The sequence below is a fragment of the Manis pentadactyla genome, chromosome 4 (genome assembly GCF_030020395.1).
Source record: "Manis pentadactyla isolate mManPen7 chromosome 4, mManPen7.hap1, whole genome shotgun sequence".
Taxonomy (NCBI): Eukaryota; Metazoa; Chordata; class Mammalia; order Pholidota; family Manidae; genus Manis; species Manis pentadactyla.
The window spans coordinates 138,560,298-138,577,979 of NC_080022.1; the positions used below are offsets into that span (position 1 = coordinate 138,560,298).

Consider the following 17,682-nt stretch of genomic DNA (forward strand, 5'->3'; position numbering starts at 1 on the left):
TATCTCTTGTTACTTTTTTTTGAAGTCTATTTTGTCTGTTACTAGTTCTGCATCACCTGCTTTTTTCTCCCTGTTGTTTGCATGAAGTATCTTTTTCCGTCCCTTTACTTTTAGTCTGTGTATGTTTTTGGGCTTGAGGTTTGTCTCTTGTAAGCAGCATATAGATGGGTCCTGCTTTTTTATCCATTCTATTACTCCGTGTCTTTTGATTGGTGCATTCATTCCATTTACATTTAGGGTGATTATTGAGAGATAGGTACTTATTGCCATGGGAGGCTTTAGATTTGTGGTTACCAAAGGTTCAAGGCTAGCTTCTTTACTATCTAACTGTCTAACTTAACTCGCTTATTGAGCTATTATAAACACAGTGTGATGATTCTTTATTTCTCTCCCTTCTTATTCCTCCTCCTCCATTCTTTGTATGTTAGGTGTTTTATTCTGTGCTCTTTTGTATTTGCTTTGACTGTTTTTGTGATTAGTTGATTTTAGTTTTGCCTTTAGTTAGTATTTGGTTGGTCTGCTTTCTTTGGCGTGATTTTATTTTCTCCGGTGACATCTATTTAGCCTTAGGAGTATTTCCATCTAGAGCAGTACCTCTGAAATACCCTGTAGAGGTTGTTTGTGGGAGGCAAATTCCCTTAACATTTGCTCGTCTTGGAATTGTTTAATCCCTCCTTCATATTTAAATGATAATCGTGCTGGATATAGTATCCTTGGTTCAACGCCATTCTTTTTCATTGCATTGAATATATCATGCCATTCTCTTCTAGTCTTTAAAGTTTCTGTTGAGAAGTCTGATGATAGCCTGATGGGTTTTCCTTTGTAGGTGACCTTATATCTCTCTGTGGCTGCCTTTAGTACTCTGTCCTTGTCCTTGATTTTTGCCATTTTAATTATTATGTGTCTTGGTGTTGTCCTCCTTGGGTCCCTTCTGTTGGGAGTTCTGTGTGCTTCCGTGGTCTGAGAGACTATTTCCTCCCCGAGTTTGGGGAAGTTTTCAGTAATTATTTCTTCATATACACTTTCTGTCCCTTTTTCTCGCTCTTCTTCTGGTACCCTTGTAATGTGGATATTGTTCCATTTGGATTGGTCATACAGTTCTCTTAATATTCTTTCATTCCTGAACATCCTTTTATTTCTCTCTGCCTCAGCTTCTCTGTGTTCCTGTTCTCTGTTTTCTGTTCCATTACCAGCCTCTTGCACCTCGTGCAGTCTGCTCTTAAGTCCTTTCAGAGATTGTTTTATTTCTGTATTCTCCCTCTGACCTTTATCTGTTAGGTCTTGCATATTCCTCTGCACCTCCATCAGCATGGTTATGACCTTTATTTTGAATTCTTTTTCAGAAATATTGGTTAAATCTATCTCCCCAGGCACCTTCTTTGGGGTTGTCTGTGTGATTCTGGTCTGAATCAAATTCTTCTGCCTTTTCATGGTGATAGAAGTAGTTGTGGGCAGTTGGCGCTTATGTCAGCTGGGAGAACAAAGTCCCTTCTTGCTTGCTCGTGGCCTTCCTCTCCTGGGAGAACTGCGACCCCTAACGGCTTGTGCTGGGTAGCTGCACGCCGACAGGGCCTCTTGAGTCTGGCCCGAGCAGCTGCAGAGGAGGCTCTGGGCGGTTGCTTTGGGCGTGGCCGCTCTCAGGCCGCTTCCCTGCTATGGTGGGGCTGTGCCAGAGGGGGAATAGGCAGGAGGCTGTTTATCGCCGTGAGGGGCCTCAGAGCTGCCCTGCCTCCCAGAGGGTTAGGGCACCTGGAGTTCCCCACAATTCCCAGCTGCTGAGGTGGGTGACCCAGGACGCTTCCATCCATCGGTGGGGTCCCTGTCCCTTTAAGACTTTCAAAAAGCACTCACTTTTCTTTTGTCCTAGGGGTGCCAGCTGCAGGGACCCACTCCCAGATTTTAGTGTTCCATTTCCCTAATATCCAGCACACCACACACTCTGTGTCTGGGCTCCCAGTGCAGGTTACTAGAGCTGGTTGTTTAGCAGTCCTGGGCTTCCACTCCCTCCTCACTCTGAGTCCTTTCCTCCCACCGCGGAGCTGGGGTGGGGGGTGCATTCGGGTCACACTGGGCTGTGGCTTGTATCTTACCTCCTTCATGAGGTGCTGAGTTCTCGCAGATGTAGATTTAGCCTGGCTGATATACTGTATCTTCTGGTCTCTTTTTTAGGAATAGTTGTATTTGTTGTATTTTCAAAAATACATATGGTTTTTGGAGGAGATTTCCGCTGCCCAATTCATGCCGCCACCTTGGCTCCTCCTCCCCTGCTCATGTGATTTTATATTAATGATAAGAAAATTTAAAAAATGGAACAGTATGCTTAATGTCCTTCACAGGTGAACCATTTTGAAATTTGTAGGTTTAAAAATCAGGAAAATGAGGCAAAAAAACCCCAGATACTTAAATCATTTCAAAATGGCATACAGTTGATATAATTCCAATTAATATAGAAAGTGTGTGACGTTAACGGCATGCAGATATATTTTGAGTTAGAAATGCAATATGCTCACATAAATAAATGACTGTTTCTGTTCAGTGCCATTTATTTAGAGTGTTATACAGCTAAGTTCAGATTTTTATATATCTTTGTAGAGAAAAGAATGACAAACTTGCTTTTTGTGTATTGACACTTATTTTCTGTTCAGAGTGCATGTTGTTATTCAAAGGAGGCAAACAGATTTTTCTGTTTCTGCTCAAGAAGGTGATGCTACTTAAAGCAGAGTCCTCATGGTTAAGTTCTGGATTGCCGGATCATAGGTGTTTAATGATTTTCAGCACTTAGTTCTCTCTGTAGTAAAACTATGTTTACACTGCAGTAGTTTATAAATGATTCTTTTTTTGGCCTGAAAATTTCTTGTTTCTATCATAGGGTAATGATTACTGAATGCCCAAGTTCTCTACCCAGTTATTTTCCAGCCCTAAGAGATTAATTGGCCAGGGATTAATTTTGGTGTGGTATAGTTTTTGGAAAAACATTCAAGTATCATAACTTAAAAATTAAAATACCTGTTCCGTAATGATGTCTCTTAAGTTTTAGGATATGTCTTTAGAGCTTCTAATATGTTTATATATATCTGTGTATTTGTGTGCAAATAGTAGAACCTGATTCTGGTGATGGTGAAATAATTGTACTTGGTGCATTCAGTGTTTTGTTCCAGGCCATTTACTTTGATTGGTACAACCCCTTTGGAGAGAAATTTATCTTAATTCTACCACTCCGGAGCTATCCTAGGGTGGCAGAGCAAACCAGGAAAGTAGGCACTTGTAGGGCCACAGATAAGCCCACAGCTTGCTTTTCTACCCACAGCACAGCTTTTGTATGGTTGAATTTGGGTGATTGTAAGATTGATACATTCATTGGCACTTGAGAAAACATCCTATATTTTTAACATGTGTGATGTGAGTTAAATATTTGCTACAATGCTAACTACCTTTGGCTTCTTTGTTAGGTGCTTAAAATTCTCTCTTAATTCTTTGTCATCTTCTATTCTGGCTCTTTGTGCCCAGCATTGGGCTTGGCAGATGATAACCAGTGTCTTGAGTTTCTGGAACACTTGATCTGATATCTGATATAATAGTAATAGGTGTTTTCCTCCCTGCCTCCTTTCCCTGTTCCCCTTACATACTCAACGCACACATCAATGTAATATAGGCTCTGAAACTCCAATCACTAAATAAGACATTTTTTCTTTGAACTTTAACCCAGTGGTTTCCTGACTTTTTGAGTAGGAAACAGCCACCTAACAATCTGTGTGGCCTTCTCTCACTTTTCTATGTAAAATAGGGAAAAACTCCTATTTTAGGTTAGATAATGTTTTCTTCTTTTTTTTTCTTTTTTCTTATTAAGGTATCATTGATAGACACTCTTATGAAGGTTTCACATGAAAAACAATGTGATTACTACATTCACCCATATTATCGAGCCCTCCCATACCCCATTGCAGTCACTGTCCATCAGTGTAGTAAGATGCCACAGAGTCACTACTTTTCTTCTGTGCTACACTGTCTTCCCCATGACCCCCTGACACTGTGTGTACTATACATAATATCCCTCAATCCCCTTCTCCCTCACTCTCCACCCACCCTCCCACACCCCTCCCTTTTGGCAACCACTTGTCCTTTCTTGTAGTCTGTGAGTCTATGAGTCTGCTGCTGTTTTGTTCCTTCAGTTTTGCTTTGTCATTATACTCCACAAATGAGGGAAATCATTTGGTACTTGTCTTTCTCCGCCTGGCTCATTTATTTCACTGAGCATAATACCGTCTAGCTCCATCCATGTTGTTGCAAATGGTAGGATTTGTTTCTTTCTTATGGCTGAATAGTATTCCACTTTGTATATGTACCACCTCTTCTTTATCCATTCATCTACTGATGGACACTTAGGTTGCTTCCGTTTCTTGTCTATTGTAAATAGTGCTGCAATAAACATAGGGGTGCATATGTCTTTTTGAATCTTAGAACTTGTTTTCTTTGGGTTAATTCCTAGGAGTGGAATTCCCAGGTCAAATAGTATTCCTATTTTTAGTTCTTTGAAGAACCTCTACCTCTTTGCACAATGGTTGAACTAGTTTACATTTCCACCAGCAGTGTAGGAGTGTTCCCTTTTCTCTGCATCCTTGCCAGCATTTGTTGTTCCTAGTTTTTTCTATGTTGGCCATCTTAACTGGTGTGAGGTGATATCTCATGGTTTTAATTTGCATTTCTGTGATAATTAGTGATGTGGAGCATCTTTTCTTGTGCCTGTTGGCCATCTGAATATCTTCCTTGGAGAAGTGTCTGCTCAGATCCTCTGCCCATTTTTTTAGTAGGGTTACCTGCTTTTTTGGTGTTGAGGCATGTGAGTTCTTCATATATTTTGGACGTTAACCCCTTGTCAGATATGTCATTCAAAATATATTCTTTCATACTGCAGGATGCCTTTTTATTCTGCTAATGGTGTCCTTTGCTGTACAGAAGCTTTTTAGCTTGAATGTAGTCCCATTTGTTCATTTTTGCTTTTGTTTCCCTTGCCCGAGGAGATGCATTCAGGAAAAAGTTGCTCATGTTTGTATTCAAGAGATTTTTGCCTATGTTTTCTTCTAAGAGTTTTATGGTTTCATGGCTTACATTCAGGTCTTTGATCCATTTTGAGTTTACTTTTGTGTATGGGGTTAGACAATTATCCAGTTTTATTCTCTTACATGTAGCTGTCCAGTTTTGCCAACACCAGTTGTTGGAGAGGCTGTCATTTCCCCACTGTATAACCATGGCTCCTTTATCATATATTAATTGACCATATATGCTTGGGTTTATATCTGGGCTTTCCAGTCTGTTCCAGTGGTCTGTGGGTTTGTTTTTATGCCAGGACCAAATTATCTTGATTACTGTGGCTTTGTAGTAGAGCTTGAAGTCGAGGAGGGTGATCCCTCCAGCTTTATTTTTCCTTCTCAAGATTGCTTTGGCTATTTGGAGTTGTTAGGTAAGTTTTTGTAAAGCACTTAGTACACTGCTTGGCCCTTGGTCAGATAGTAGTTATTTTTATTTAGTAGTTCTCTCCTTCTAAGCTAATTCAAAACATGAGACCAGTATATACAAAACATTAGGAAAGTATAATTGGGATAGAAGGACAGTGGTGGAATGCCTCATGCAGAAAATGGTTTTGGACTGAATTTACAAATTTGGATAAATTTATCTAGTTGAGAAGTGTGGCCATGTTAGGTTCTTTCCTGAACAGCCTTAAATGTTTATAAATTTACAAGTCATTGGACTTTTAAGTAATTATTGTTTTTGAATTTAGATGTAATATAACGTGAAATAGTTTGAAAATCAAGTTAAAGCCATGGAAGGGAACTTTCTACACTGATGTAAATACCCTGCGCTATCCAATAAAGTAGTCATAGCCATATTGAGCATCTGAAATATGGTTAGTGTGACTGAGGAACTAAATTTTAGATTTTATTTACTATTATTTAAATTTTAAAATATAATGGCCACATTTGGTTACCATTTTGGACAAGCACAAAAGTGAGCTTAAAATGAAATGAAGAATTTGTTTCCAGAGAGATAGACTACAAATAAAAATTTCTAAGCAATTAATTATTTGTAATTTATAAATTCATTATATAATGTTTTGTGTTTTTGTTGTAGGTCTCCAATTGAGAAACATGGCACTGTTTTTCCTGCACTCTACCCACCTATTGCTGGACTTCTGTTGTAACAAGTTGGCAAACACTGGCTGGAACTGGGCTGCAATAAAACATGCCAGTATCAGTGCTGACAAAAGCCTAACAAGTGCCAACTTACAGATGATTTCACATTTTGAATTCTAATGAACTGTTTTAACCTTCAGGAAGAATTGTAAAGACCTGTACATAGCACAACATGATCCGGATAATATATATACTATTCATGTACATCCACAAATACACCTTGTACCAAATAATGCTTTCTTGTAGTAGAGTAAGAATCGTGTAAGTTCTGAAAGATTTTAGAACTTTTTTTCCATATTGTTTATCAGTTTTAAAGGACTCCTTAAAGCATGTCAGATGAAAAGCAATTAGGATTAAAAGTTTCCATTGAATTTCCTTTAAACCATTGAGACTTCATTAAACTCTTTTCATTTACTAAACTTTGTATCTTCTTTGTTTTGATACACTGCCCTTTGCTTTCTTCTCTCCTACCTGCTGGGAAGTTTTCCAGTCATTTAATTCAAATACAAAATACTTAATAAGCAGCTACTTGATTTTTAATGATGACTTCAGAGGAGTGGTCATCACTAGGTGCTTTGTCCTTTTTGTACTCCAGTTGCACCCACCTCTTGGATTGGATGTAGCAATAACATTTTTTGCGTGTTGAGAGCTCTTGAATTTAGTCATCCTGGAGAACTAAAAAGAGTTGGTTCTGCATTCCACTTACTGAAATTTACTCCAAACAATACAAAGTTCTGATTTGGTTTTATTCTTTCCCTCCGGTTACCTAATGTTAAGGTTGGACGAATAAAGCATGCAGAGCTATACAGGCTTTCTACTTAACTTCTGGATTTGCTATTTAAACTGCTGTGTACCCTCATACTCTTCTACTTAGCCTGTGTATTTCTTTTCCTCTATTCTTCTATACTGCAGATTTTTCTCCGTTTATTGTACAAAGAAATTGCGATGTATATTTTCATGTAATTTGATTTTGGAATTCTGTCACCTTATGTAGTGAGTTCTTCCAAAATATAATTTTTTTTCCAATAATTGTCAAGTTGTTGGCTTTTATTGTATTGAATGAAGGTTATATAATACTGAATGCCAGAGAAGTGCAGTTTAGAAATATCTCAGGTTGATTCCTTATGCAAACAAACTTATACTTGAAAAATCACATGGCCATGGCAGAATATGTATTAGGCCCTATCTAGATTGTTATGTGAATCTCAGCATTAGAGGGATATAAATGCTTTTCTATTTGACATACGGATTCTGTCACTGACATAGTGCACTTGGAATTTATTAATATTTGAGCATAAGTATTTTTCATAAGTTTTCTAAAACAAGGAAATGGTAAAATGAGCATGTGCAGTGTTAAAGGCAGGCCCAGGTTCCTCTTGTGTTTGGTGTGAGGTTGGGATTGGAAAGTAGTAGTAGTCTTTGGCATATAAGGGACAGAACCAAATAGAACACAGTATTTAATTGTGAGAATCAGTGAGAATTGACACATCTCTGCTCTGAGGTTTGGAGAAATGCCTTGGCAAAGCAGTGAAAGGTTTTGTGCAAGTAGCTCAGTCCCCCACGAACCATGCATGCCATTTTTAAAGCATAAATAAAATAGTTGAGGATATAGTCACAGTAGAGGGTGATTTTTCTAAATCCCAGACTGTCCTCCGTTCTGAATCATTATAAAAACCCATAAATGTGTAATGACTGAATGTGAAAATTGATTTGATTTGATAATTGTAGCTCAATTTTCTTCAAGGACTTTGTGACATTTTTTTCAAAGACTATAAAAATTGTTCCCCCAAAGTGCCAGTAATGCACACCTACCTGGGACTTTGGACGCCATCCCTTTTATTCTTGAATCAGAAATTATTCACATGGTAATTGCTTATTGCAAAATGGAGTCTGAATTTTGCTCTCCTGTTGCTGTAATTTTGCTAGCAATCTGTTGAGTTAAAACCTGGTATTTGACTCTTTGGGGAGTAGCAAATGACCTAGTAACTCAGGGACAAATATTCTTGAACGTTTAAGTGCCACTTTACTGCAGTTACTTGGGTATAACCATGTGTTTTTTAGGGTAGATGTAGGGGAGTAGAAGGGAAAGCCGGAATGAGTGCACCACTGTTGACATGCCATTCCATCTGGCACACTGACCGTGCTACGTTAGGAAACAGGCCTTGATAGGTGTTTTGACTTTTCCTCAGTCAGAGGTGTCATCTGTGCCTTTCCCAGTATCCATCTGACTGTGTGAATTAAATGCCTCTACATTTGATACTAAATCACACTCAGGTGACACTGATTGAGGTGGCGTTTGTCTCACCAGTGCCGCATCATTAGTGTGAGGTGAGTACTCTCTGCTTTAGGAAAAGGGGTTTTCTCCCTAACTTTGTGCCAACTATCAATAGCATCTCCATAGTATTATGGATTATAGAACTGTTGGCTATTTGCTAAATTTATTCCAAGTTCTTGTAAAGGCTTACAGATTTCAGCTTGTGCTCATCATGGGATGAATTATCTCAGTGGCTTTCTGGCCTCTGTGAGTTTAAAATCCATATAAGGTTGGTTTCTTTGTCATAATAAGGTAATATCTTTATGAGTTTATTGCACTAGTTCTGTGATCACTTGGGTGTCATAGTATCTTTAATGGCCTTCATTCCCTGTTGTGAAGTTTTATTTAATATGCTCACTCACCCTTTACAAATCTGCCCTTTTTGGGATGTGGTGCCTGTGTATCTTTGCCGTCTGGTCTCCAGTTGGTGGAATTACCTTTTTTGTACTGCCACTCTCAGCATCTTTGAAATTTGACATAATGTTGCTTCATTACAGTTTTTTTTTTTTTTTTAGTTCTGTAATTTGTTGATTGTATTTAACTATGTGAGTTCTGTTGTGATGTTTACTGTATTGTAAAGCACCTCGATCTTGTGATGGGTGCTCTATAAATCAATAAATGATGACTTAGAGGCTGTATCACGAGGCTATTTTGGTTTTAGGATGCAGGTCTCAAAAGCAAGTTGTGGGATTCTTTCTATATAAACAGCACATGATAACCAAAGGGTCTACAGGGGAACCTTAGAATTTTAAAAACTTCATTTACAGAAGGAACCAGAGTGTGGGAATTTGACTTCCAACCTGATGGAATGGTCTTAAAATTTCCAGTATATGGCCAAACCCCATTTTTAATCAGAGTTCTGCACATGCTGATTGAGAGCTTTAAATAAAATGAGCACATGTTAGAGCACTATTGGGGATTTTGTCTTTGGCCTAAACTGACTCTACCATAAAGATGAGCCTAACGATGAAGTACCCAATTTCAATGTGAACCAGAAGAGATCATGGGAACCGTCTCAATCACTACCTTCAGTCCTCTGAACAGGTGGGCAAACTTGACCCAAATACCTGCCAGGATCACTTAGTAAGCTAGTGGAAAAAGTAAGAGTGAGAATTTTTTCCTTAATAGGATGGCAGTATCCAGCCTTTCACCCTGCAACCTTACGTGTACAGTGCATCTGGATGTACAGCATTAGGTGTTGAAAGTTTGTCTTGATATATATAAGCTGCCAGTGCCTACTAAGGCCTCTTCCTTACAAACTCACAGAAATTCTCAAAGAACATGGAGCCAGACCGCTAAATCAGAGCTGAGTTAGAAACAAAACCCTTGAGGGTAGTTTGGGAAAGATTGGGGGTCATTTTCAGAGTTTAATTTACCTGATAAATAAATTTGAAATAAAACTATTACAGAATGGTCTAAAGATTTCCCTGAAATTTAAATACCAGTTTTGTGCGTAATCATCTATTCAAGGTATATAGCAAAAAAGTTTTGCTTCACATGCAAATAAACAGGCTTGTAGTGTATGCAAGGCTCTAGTCTTTGAGGAAGGGCCTGTTGATTTCCCCCTCCCTCATAAAGATGGGGCTGATAATCTTTTCAAATTAAAGTGTTTCATTTTCTGGAGGACTGCAAACCCCAACAGGATTCAGTTTGCAGAGCAAATTATTTCCAGGATAAGGTTATTTTTGGTTGGTCAGTTTTCAGATGTGTGTAACCTGATGGCATGCCAAGGTACGTACAATAAGGCTTTTTGGCTTGAGTCAACATGCCACGCTGAACTGCAGTGAAATTTAAAGAATTTTGAATCCTATTCACTTGCATAGGTGGAATAAACTGTAGAAGGAAAAAGGGTTTCACAAAAGGCAGCTAGACACATAGAGGCGCTACACATAAAGTCAGCCACAGTGCTTCCCCCCACCTTTGCAGCAGGGTCCATGAGGAATAAATAACAGCACTTGGGTGTTCACAGCGGCATCTTGTTTATTCCAAACGAGCAGAAATCAAGTTCCTACTTACTGAGCCTCTACTTTGTGGCAGGCTTGTGGTGGGTGTGTTTCATAAAGGATTTAGTGAAATTATTTTAAGAGTAGGATCCTCCAAGTAATTCCCCATGAGGAAAACAGGTACAGATTCATCTGTCAAGATTGTAGAGCAAGGAAGTTTGACAGCCAGCACTGAGTTCACAGCCTTCTCTGTCCCGGGCGTCATTAACCCTTCCTTCAGGACCATTTTTCCCAAGGTCACATAGTGATGTGTTGAGGCTGGTACTTGAACCCAGTTCACTGCACTACCAGTCTACTGATTCCCTCCATTGCATCTCTACTGTGAGGTGGCACTGCGTCCTCAGGAGTCTTGTTCCCCTGTCATAAGGCAGACGTCAGTTAATCCTCCCTGCACTTAATGTTCCCTGTCCCAGGCAACTCCATGCTAAATTCCTCATAATCTAACAGCAAAACCTGAATTAGGTCTAAAGTGAACCACATTCTAGTGCTCAGATTTCTTAAAATGTCAGTATCTTAGGTCATATTTAATGTAGTTCCATCCCAGTCTGTTGGGTGTGGTAGTTGACTGAGAATTAGATTCCTTATTCCACAGTCTTTATTAAACAGTCTTCTGTACCTCAGGGGTTGCAAGCCAGTAAGAGTCCACTCAGACAAGGGCCCAGAAATAGGGTTACGGAAGCATTTTCTAAGAGGAGCACTTTCACTTCTGATAGCTTCTTGGAGGTAGGTTGTAATGAGGATTTAGTCAAGCCCTTGAGTTAATTAAATCCATAGAGGTAAGTTCTTGTTTGTGGGCTTCTAGTCCAAGCAAACAAAGGGGACGTGTGTTTTATTCTGCATGTATGCTGCTGGAAGGGAGAGGGTCCCTGGTTTTTATCAACTTCTCAAAGGAGGTCATGACCCCTGAGATCATTAAGAACCACGGGTTCTAGTCCAAATCTCTTGAAACAGATGGAGAGTGTGAGATGGCAGTGTAAAGCTTGCAGCAACTTGCCCATAGTCAACACGGCAAATCAGTTGCAAAGCCAAACTTAAACACAGTTCTGACTTGCGGTGTAGCTCACAGTGGTACCAACTAATCAAGCATTTTGAGCACCTACTGTATGCCAGAGGGTAGGCGGTGCTGGTGAGGCAAAGATGTCATAGGATGCAAAGCCTGCCATCTGCTCTAGCAGTATTTCCCAACCATTTTAATGTAATCTCTATGTTCTGTCCCAGAAAATGTTTGTAGGGTACTTTTTTAAGGTTGCTTGTGGTCAGACCAGAAGAGGCTGGCTTACCTGGCCACCCTGATGGCCCAAGGGCTCGCCATTCGGCATACCTATAAACCATTATTGACAGGGAAGCACTGAGCTAATGGCTTCTTCACTGAACCTGGCCAAGGACTCCCCTGCCCTCAGTCTATTGCTGTTGCCCACTGTAGCTCCTCTAAGCACTAAGCAACTCCCTGCGGATACCTCCTTCACCTCTGTCATCTCCCACTATGACCAGAACATCATTCCCCCTGAGCATATTATTGTTCTCACACGTTTTCGGTACCCTCTCCCATGTGTCCCTCTGCCAGAATTCCTACCTCCCTCAAAATTTGAATCCCATGACCCTATGTTCCATGATGTAAACTCCAAGGTCCTTCTCCCCTCCACCTCACAACCCACTAATGCTTAACCTTGGCAGCACCTAAACGGTTCCAACTTTAAATCCCCCCCCCCCAACTTTTCGGGTCTGACATCCTCATCCTGTTCGCAGATCCTTAAACCTATCTGCTCTTACTCTGGCTCTTCTCCAAGGCCAGCACTTCCCCTGCAATCCTTAACTGTTAGTGGTTCTAGGAGTGAATACAATCAGCATCCTTTTGACTCTCCTTTAATTAAAAATTGTTCTTGAAAGGCCTTACACCATTCACTTATGTTACTCTTTAGCCCTCTTTTTTTGCTATTACCTCCATATTGCCTAAGATTTTAGCACCTGGCTTATGGTCTCCTTCCTTCCCTACCTCCCAGTTCCAGCATCTAATTTTTTTAGCTTCTCATGCTACTTGAGATGTATATTCCATGGCCTTGTCCGGGACTTTATCATCATCTACTGCTATCATAATTTAAGAACTTCAGTTTGCCACCCCTACCACCAGGCTCTCACAACTTTGTTCATATTGCACTGGTTGTCAGTATTATAGGTCCATGACTCCTGTAAGCCTCTACCCAGTCTGCACCTGAACTCTATTCTCACACTGCTCTCAGTCACCTTTTGACAATAAATCCTAATCCCTGAACTAATGCTATAATCTATATTCTCTGCTGCTGTGATCAGGTAGCTGATTTCTGCTGGAAAAAAAAAAAGCAGGGGTGGGTTATGGATAGATAGGGGGAACACTATCCACATGTCCACATATATAGGAGACACTTGAAACTAGGCCTTCCAATTTAAGATTCCTCTCCCGAGTTTTCTCCATTCCTGTCCTCTTGCCTACGAACTTCAACCATAAAACTGACGTCTTCAAGTGACCTCCCTGGTATCTCTTTGTCCCTTCACATCTGCCTGTATGCATTTTCTTGTTCCCTATTATTTTAGTAACCAGTGACCTGCCTCCAGTCTAAGGTTAATCCTTTCTCCTGAATTCCTTTTAAATTCGTTTGCAGGGCATCCCATTTCCCCAGGGACCCTGAACCTTCGTTAGTCTTTGGCTCTTTTCTCTCTTACATCTTTACAAACAAACCTAAAGACCAACAAAACCCATTTCTGGACCCTCTCACGGCCAAGTTTTTCCAAGGAATAGTCTTGGCACTCTGTGTCCAGCCTTTTCGGCGCCCTCCCTAGGGCATGGAATATGACAGCTCCCAGTCAGTGCTTAGTAAGTCCCGAGCCTCGAAAGCACTAGGTGAAGAGAGACAGGCTCTCGATTCCTCGTCTGGCCACCCAGCTTCTCCCTCCACTTTCATTCACAGCTCTTTCCTAGTCTCAACTCCTCCCTTTGCCAGGTCTCCCATGACTCTCGCGAGATTTGGGGACTCTTGTTATACGGCACCCCCGCTGAGCGGCGCACTTCTCGCGAGGCTGAAGGCAGGGACGGGTCCGACATGGCGGAAGGTAGGTTTTGGTTAAACCGCGCGGGAAGGCTCGGAGCTGTGGGGGCGCTGCTGGCTGGGCGAAGTAGCCCTGAGAAGGAACGGCCGGGCGTGGTCCCCTGGGCACAGCGGGTGTCGCGAGCATTCTGCTGCAGTCCCTCCCGGGCGCCTCGGTCGAGGGTCTGGAGCGCTATTCCTATGGCAACGCCCCTCTGGCGTCCCCGACCCCCTGGAACCTGGGCTGGCGGAGGAGCCGGGTCGGGAGGTCCCGTGCGGGGACTCGGTGCAGCCACAGGAATCCCGAGGGCGGCCGGGGAGGCTCCATTGACACCCGGCGGTGCCAGGACGGCAGGGGAAGTAACCCTTCTTAGGAAATCGAAACTGCTGTCCGGCCTCGTCCCGCATCCGGAAGGGGTACATCCCTCGCCTGCGGAAGAGCTGGGGACTCCTCCGGGTGAGGGATTGGGGGAGGCCAGGGCTGTAACTGGCTGTAACAGGGCCAACGCGCCAAACGGCCTCAAGCTGTGTCTCTGGCCCCCCCAGCAGTCCCGGGATTTGGGCCGGCTGGGAGTCTTTCCCCAGGTTTTAAAGATATGTCAGAAGGAGGGGGGTTTGCCTGGTAAGGGAGTTGGCCAAGGTCACACTGCTCGTAGGAGATGTGCTAAACCAGACCTCTCTCTGCTCCTTTGCCTCTCAGTCCAGTTCGTACGCTCTTCTTTGGTGTGCCCTTTCTGATACTGCAGGTAAAGGCAATTTGACATCTCAGGTTCTGCCTGTGTTAATGTAGCAATATTAGAGTCCGTCATCGTTAAAGCCTTATTGTATAACTGTGGGGAAAGTGGACCCAGAGATGGGGAATTACCTGCCAGACCTGGCCAATGTGCTTCTCCTAGTCATTCCATTTTTGCAGGAAAATACTCCTTATTTGACTTAATGTTTATTGAGTGACTGCAGTGTGCTGGTTATGACCAATGACTATTGGTTTTGAGCTGAGGTTTGTCTGAACCTATATTTACTTGGATCTTAAATTTGGGTGGCCTGTGACAATTTGCAGGCATTTCTCATTTGGATTAGATTTCAGAGCAGCATTGTGAAGAAGTCCTGTCATGTGCATTATTTGCACTTTATAGGTAAAGGGATTGGGGCCAAAGTTACAGAGATAGCTGGGACTGGCATCCAGTTTTTGTCTTTGCCTCCTTTTTAAAATTTTATTTTAACCGTGTTACACTCCCCTAGAGGGGAGAACATCAGGTGAATATTGAATGAAAGCAAGGAGGAATAAAAGGAACAGAAAGAAAGCTAAGGCATCTTATGAAGCTAATTTTTGGGTAAATCAAAGAATGTCGTTTAATATTGTTGAGCATAGCCTGCAGCCAGTGAAATGATCTTGTTGCTCGGAGCAGTGAGGTTGGGTAGGAAATGTTCAAGAAGGCCGTATGTGTGGTCGTCGGGTAGTCCAGCTCTTTTTCACTAGGAGGAAGAGAAGTTGAGGAATGTTTGGGGAATATATTACCAAGGTTGAAGTTGTAGAGGGCAGCTAGATTTTCATTTCTACAGTTTTACTGAGTATCTGCTGTGCTCTGCAGTCAGGTCCCGCCATGAGGAGCTCATACAGGCTGAGTATACTGATCTGTCGCCTGCCTTGAAATATGTATTAGGATTGCCTTAAGAGACATTTAGCCAGTGGAGCATGCATATTAAACAAATAAAACATACCTTCAGGGTTAAATTGGCAAGGAAGGGTAGATAGGTAAGCACAGGCATGAGGTTATGGCTTGACAGTTTTTGTTTTCATTTTTTAACCTTTTTTATATGTCCAATTTCCTGATCTGTGTTCTAATTTAAGCTTTTTGGAGATAATGTGAACTTTGACTAGGAAGAATTGAGTGGTTCATTCAGCCCCTGTGAGCTCCTTAAATTGAAGATGGTTGTTATGCAAAGGAAGGCACGATTAGCCAGAAAACTTTGTGGGGTGTTAATTTGTTTAATGCTGCTTGTACTTTAATCAGAATTTGTCAGAGCTGGAATACTTGTTCTGAGATACTCATTTAAATATAAACAAATAGCAAACATTTGTGTCATGTAGCAGTTGGATTATCTGTAAGTACTCTGTATGGGAACTTCCTGATAATCATTTTTATTTGCTGGTAATGAGTATAAGCATGTGGGATATAGCACCAAGGAATAGTAAATAGAACCTGGAGAGACTTAGTGTACAGTAGTTTTTTAATGTGACTTGTTTAAAAACCAACATTTCCTTCCATCCATCCATGGGTATTTAGCTAAAGTCTGTCCTAAAATTAGTTTCCATTTCCACTCTACCTTTTTGCAGCTGCTTACTAATCTAAGCTTCCTTCATCAACTCAAAAATGTTCCTGCTTCATGCTTTTCCTGCTTTTACTTTTTCTCCTTGACTTTACTTCCCTACAGCCCTATTTTTATAGCTTCCAATGTTCCCTTTAAAACATAGATCATGTCTTTCCTAGTCTTTTCACTACAACTCTACACCTCCTTTACACTGCCATGACTCTCCATGATCTTAAAGTATATTCTAAAGTCTTCCAATGACCTTCAAGTGCCAACAGGGTCCGGCCCCTGGTTAAGTACACAATCTTATTTCCTACTTCTCATTCACTCGGCTGTTATCACACTAACTTCCTTACTGTTCTTTGTACATTCCCAGCATTCTTCTCCCTCTACCTCTTTGTCCTTGCAGTTTCCTTGGCCTGGAATAATCTTCCTCCATTTCTCTGCACAGCTTACTTTTTTTTTTTTTTAATTTTGGTATCATTAATCTATAATTACATGAGGAACATTATGTCTACTAGATTTCCCCCCTTCACCAAGTCCCCCCAACATACCCCATTAGTCACTGTCCATCAGCATAGTAAGATGCTGTAAAATCACTACTTGTCTTCTCTGTTTCACAGCCCTCCCTGTGCCCCCCCACACACAAATTATACCTGCTAATCGTAAGGCCCCCTTTCTTCTTCCCCGCCCTTATCCCTTCCTTCCCACCCATCCTTCCCAGACCCTTTCCCTTTGGTAACTGTTAGTCCATTCTTGGGTTCTGTGGTTCTGCTGCTGTTTTTTTTGTTCCTTCAGTTTTTCCTTTGTTCTTATACTCCACATATGAGTGAAATCATTTGGTACTTGTCTTTCTCCACCTGGCTTATTTCACTGAGCATAATACCCTCTAGCTCCATTCATGTTTTTGCAAGTGGTAGGATTTGTTTTCTCCTTATGGCTGAATAATATTCCATTGTGTATATGTACCACATCTTCTTTATCCATTCATCTATTGATCGACACTTAGGTTGCTTCCATTTCTTGGCTATTTAAATAGTGCTGTGATAAACATAGGGGTACATCTGTCTTTTTCAAACTGGGCTGCACAGCTGACTTTTTTAAAAAATTTATTTTGGTATCATTAATATACACTTACATGAGCAACATTGTGGTTACTTAGATTCCCCCCATTATCAAGTCCCCACCACATACCCCATTACAGTCACTGTCCATCAGTGTAGTAAGATGCTATAGAATCACTACTTGTCTTCTCTGTGCACAGCTGACTTTTATTCAGGTGTCTGGTCAGTTCTCACCTCTTTTGAGACCTTCTCTAATTTTTTATTTTTAATTTCCTTGCTGGAATATAAACCTCATGAGGGTAGAGACTTTCACTGCTGTATCTCCCAACTTAGAATCATGACTGTTGTTGAAGGAATGGGTGAATTTATTGAGCATCATTTCAGACATTAAAAGAAGTTGCCTGGATACATTCTTAGTCTCTTGTCAGGTAAGCTGGCTGTTCTAGCTTTTAATGTGCCCAGAATAATAATATCAGTCTGTTGGGAGCTACCTAACCTACTTTTCATCCAGCCCCTTTTTAGCCTTAGCGATTAAAGTGTAATGCTTTAAGAGCTCAGTCTCTGCAGTCAGATGTGGATTTGAATCCTAGTTTTACTTAAGCTGTGATCAATAGCAAGCCAATTAATTGTTCTCAGTCTCAGTTTCCTCAGGTTTAAAAGACCGATAATCTCTATCTCAAAGGTGGCTTTGAGGACCAAAGGAATTGTGCACGAAGGCTTTTAGCATAGTGCCTGATGTTTTGA

General features: G+C 41.1%; 2 protein-coding genes across 4 annotated transcripts in view; both read left to right on the forward strand.

Moving 5' to 3' along the window:
• The window catches only part of UBE2G1 (ubiquitin conjugating enzyme E2 G1), a 140,707-nt gene extending 131,567 nt beyond the window's left edge, over window positions 1–9,140 (forward strand). For both annotated transcript variants that reach the window (XM_057501012.1, XM_057501013.1), the window contains one exon: window positions 6,127–9,140. The gene's annotated coding sequence lies outside the window, so the exon portion shown is untranslated. The remainder of the gene's footprint in view (window positions 1–6,126) is intronic.
• A 4,377-nt stretch (window positions 9,141–13,517) lies between these two features.
• ANKFY1 (ankyrin repeat and FYVE domain containing 1) overlaps window positions 13,518–17,682 on the forward strand; it is a 97,031-nt gene continuing 92,866 nt past the window's right edge. For both annotated transcript variants that reach the window (XR_005025129.2, XM_036887057.2), the window contains exon 1: window positions 13,518–13,589. Coding sequence is in view for 1 of the 2 variants with exons in the window: in XM_036887057.2 (XP_036742952.2) it covers window positions 13,580–13,589 (10 nt within the window). In the remaining variant the exon portion in view is untranslated. The remainder of the gene's footprint in view (window positions 13,590–17,682) is intronic.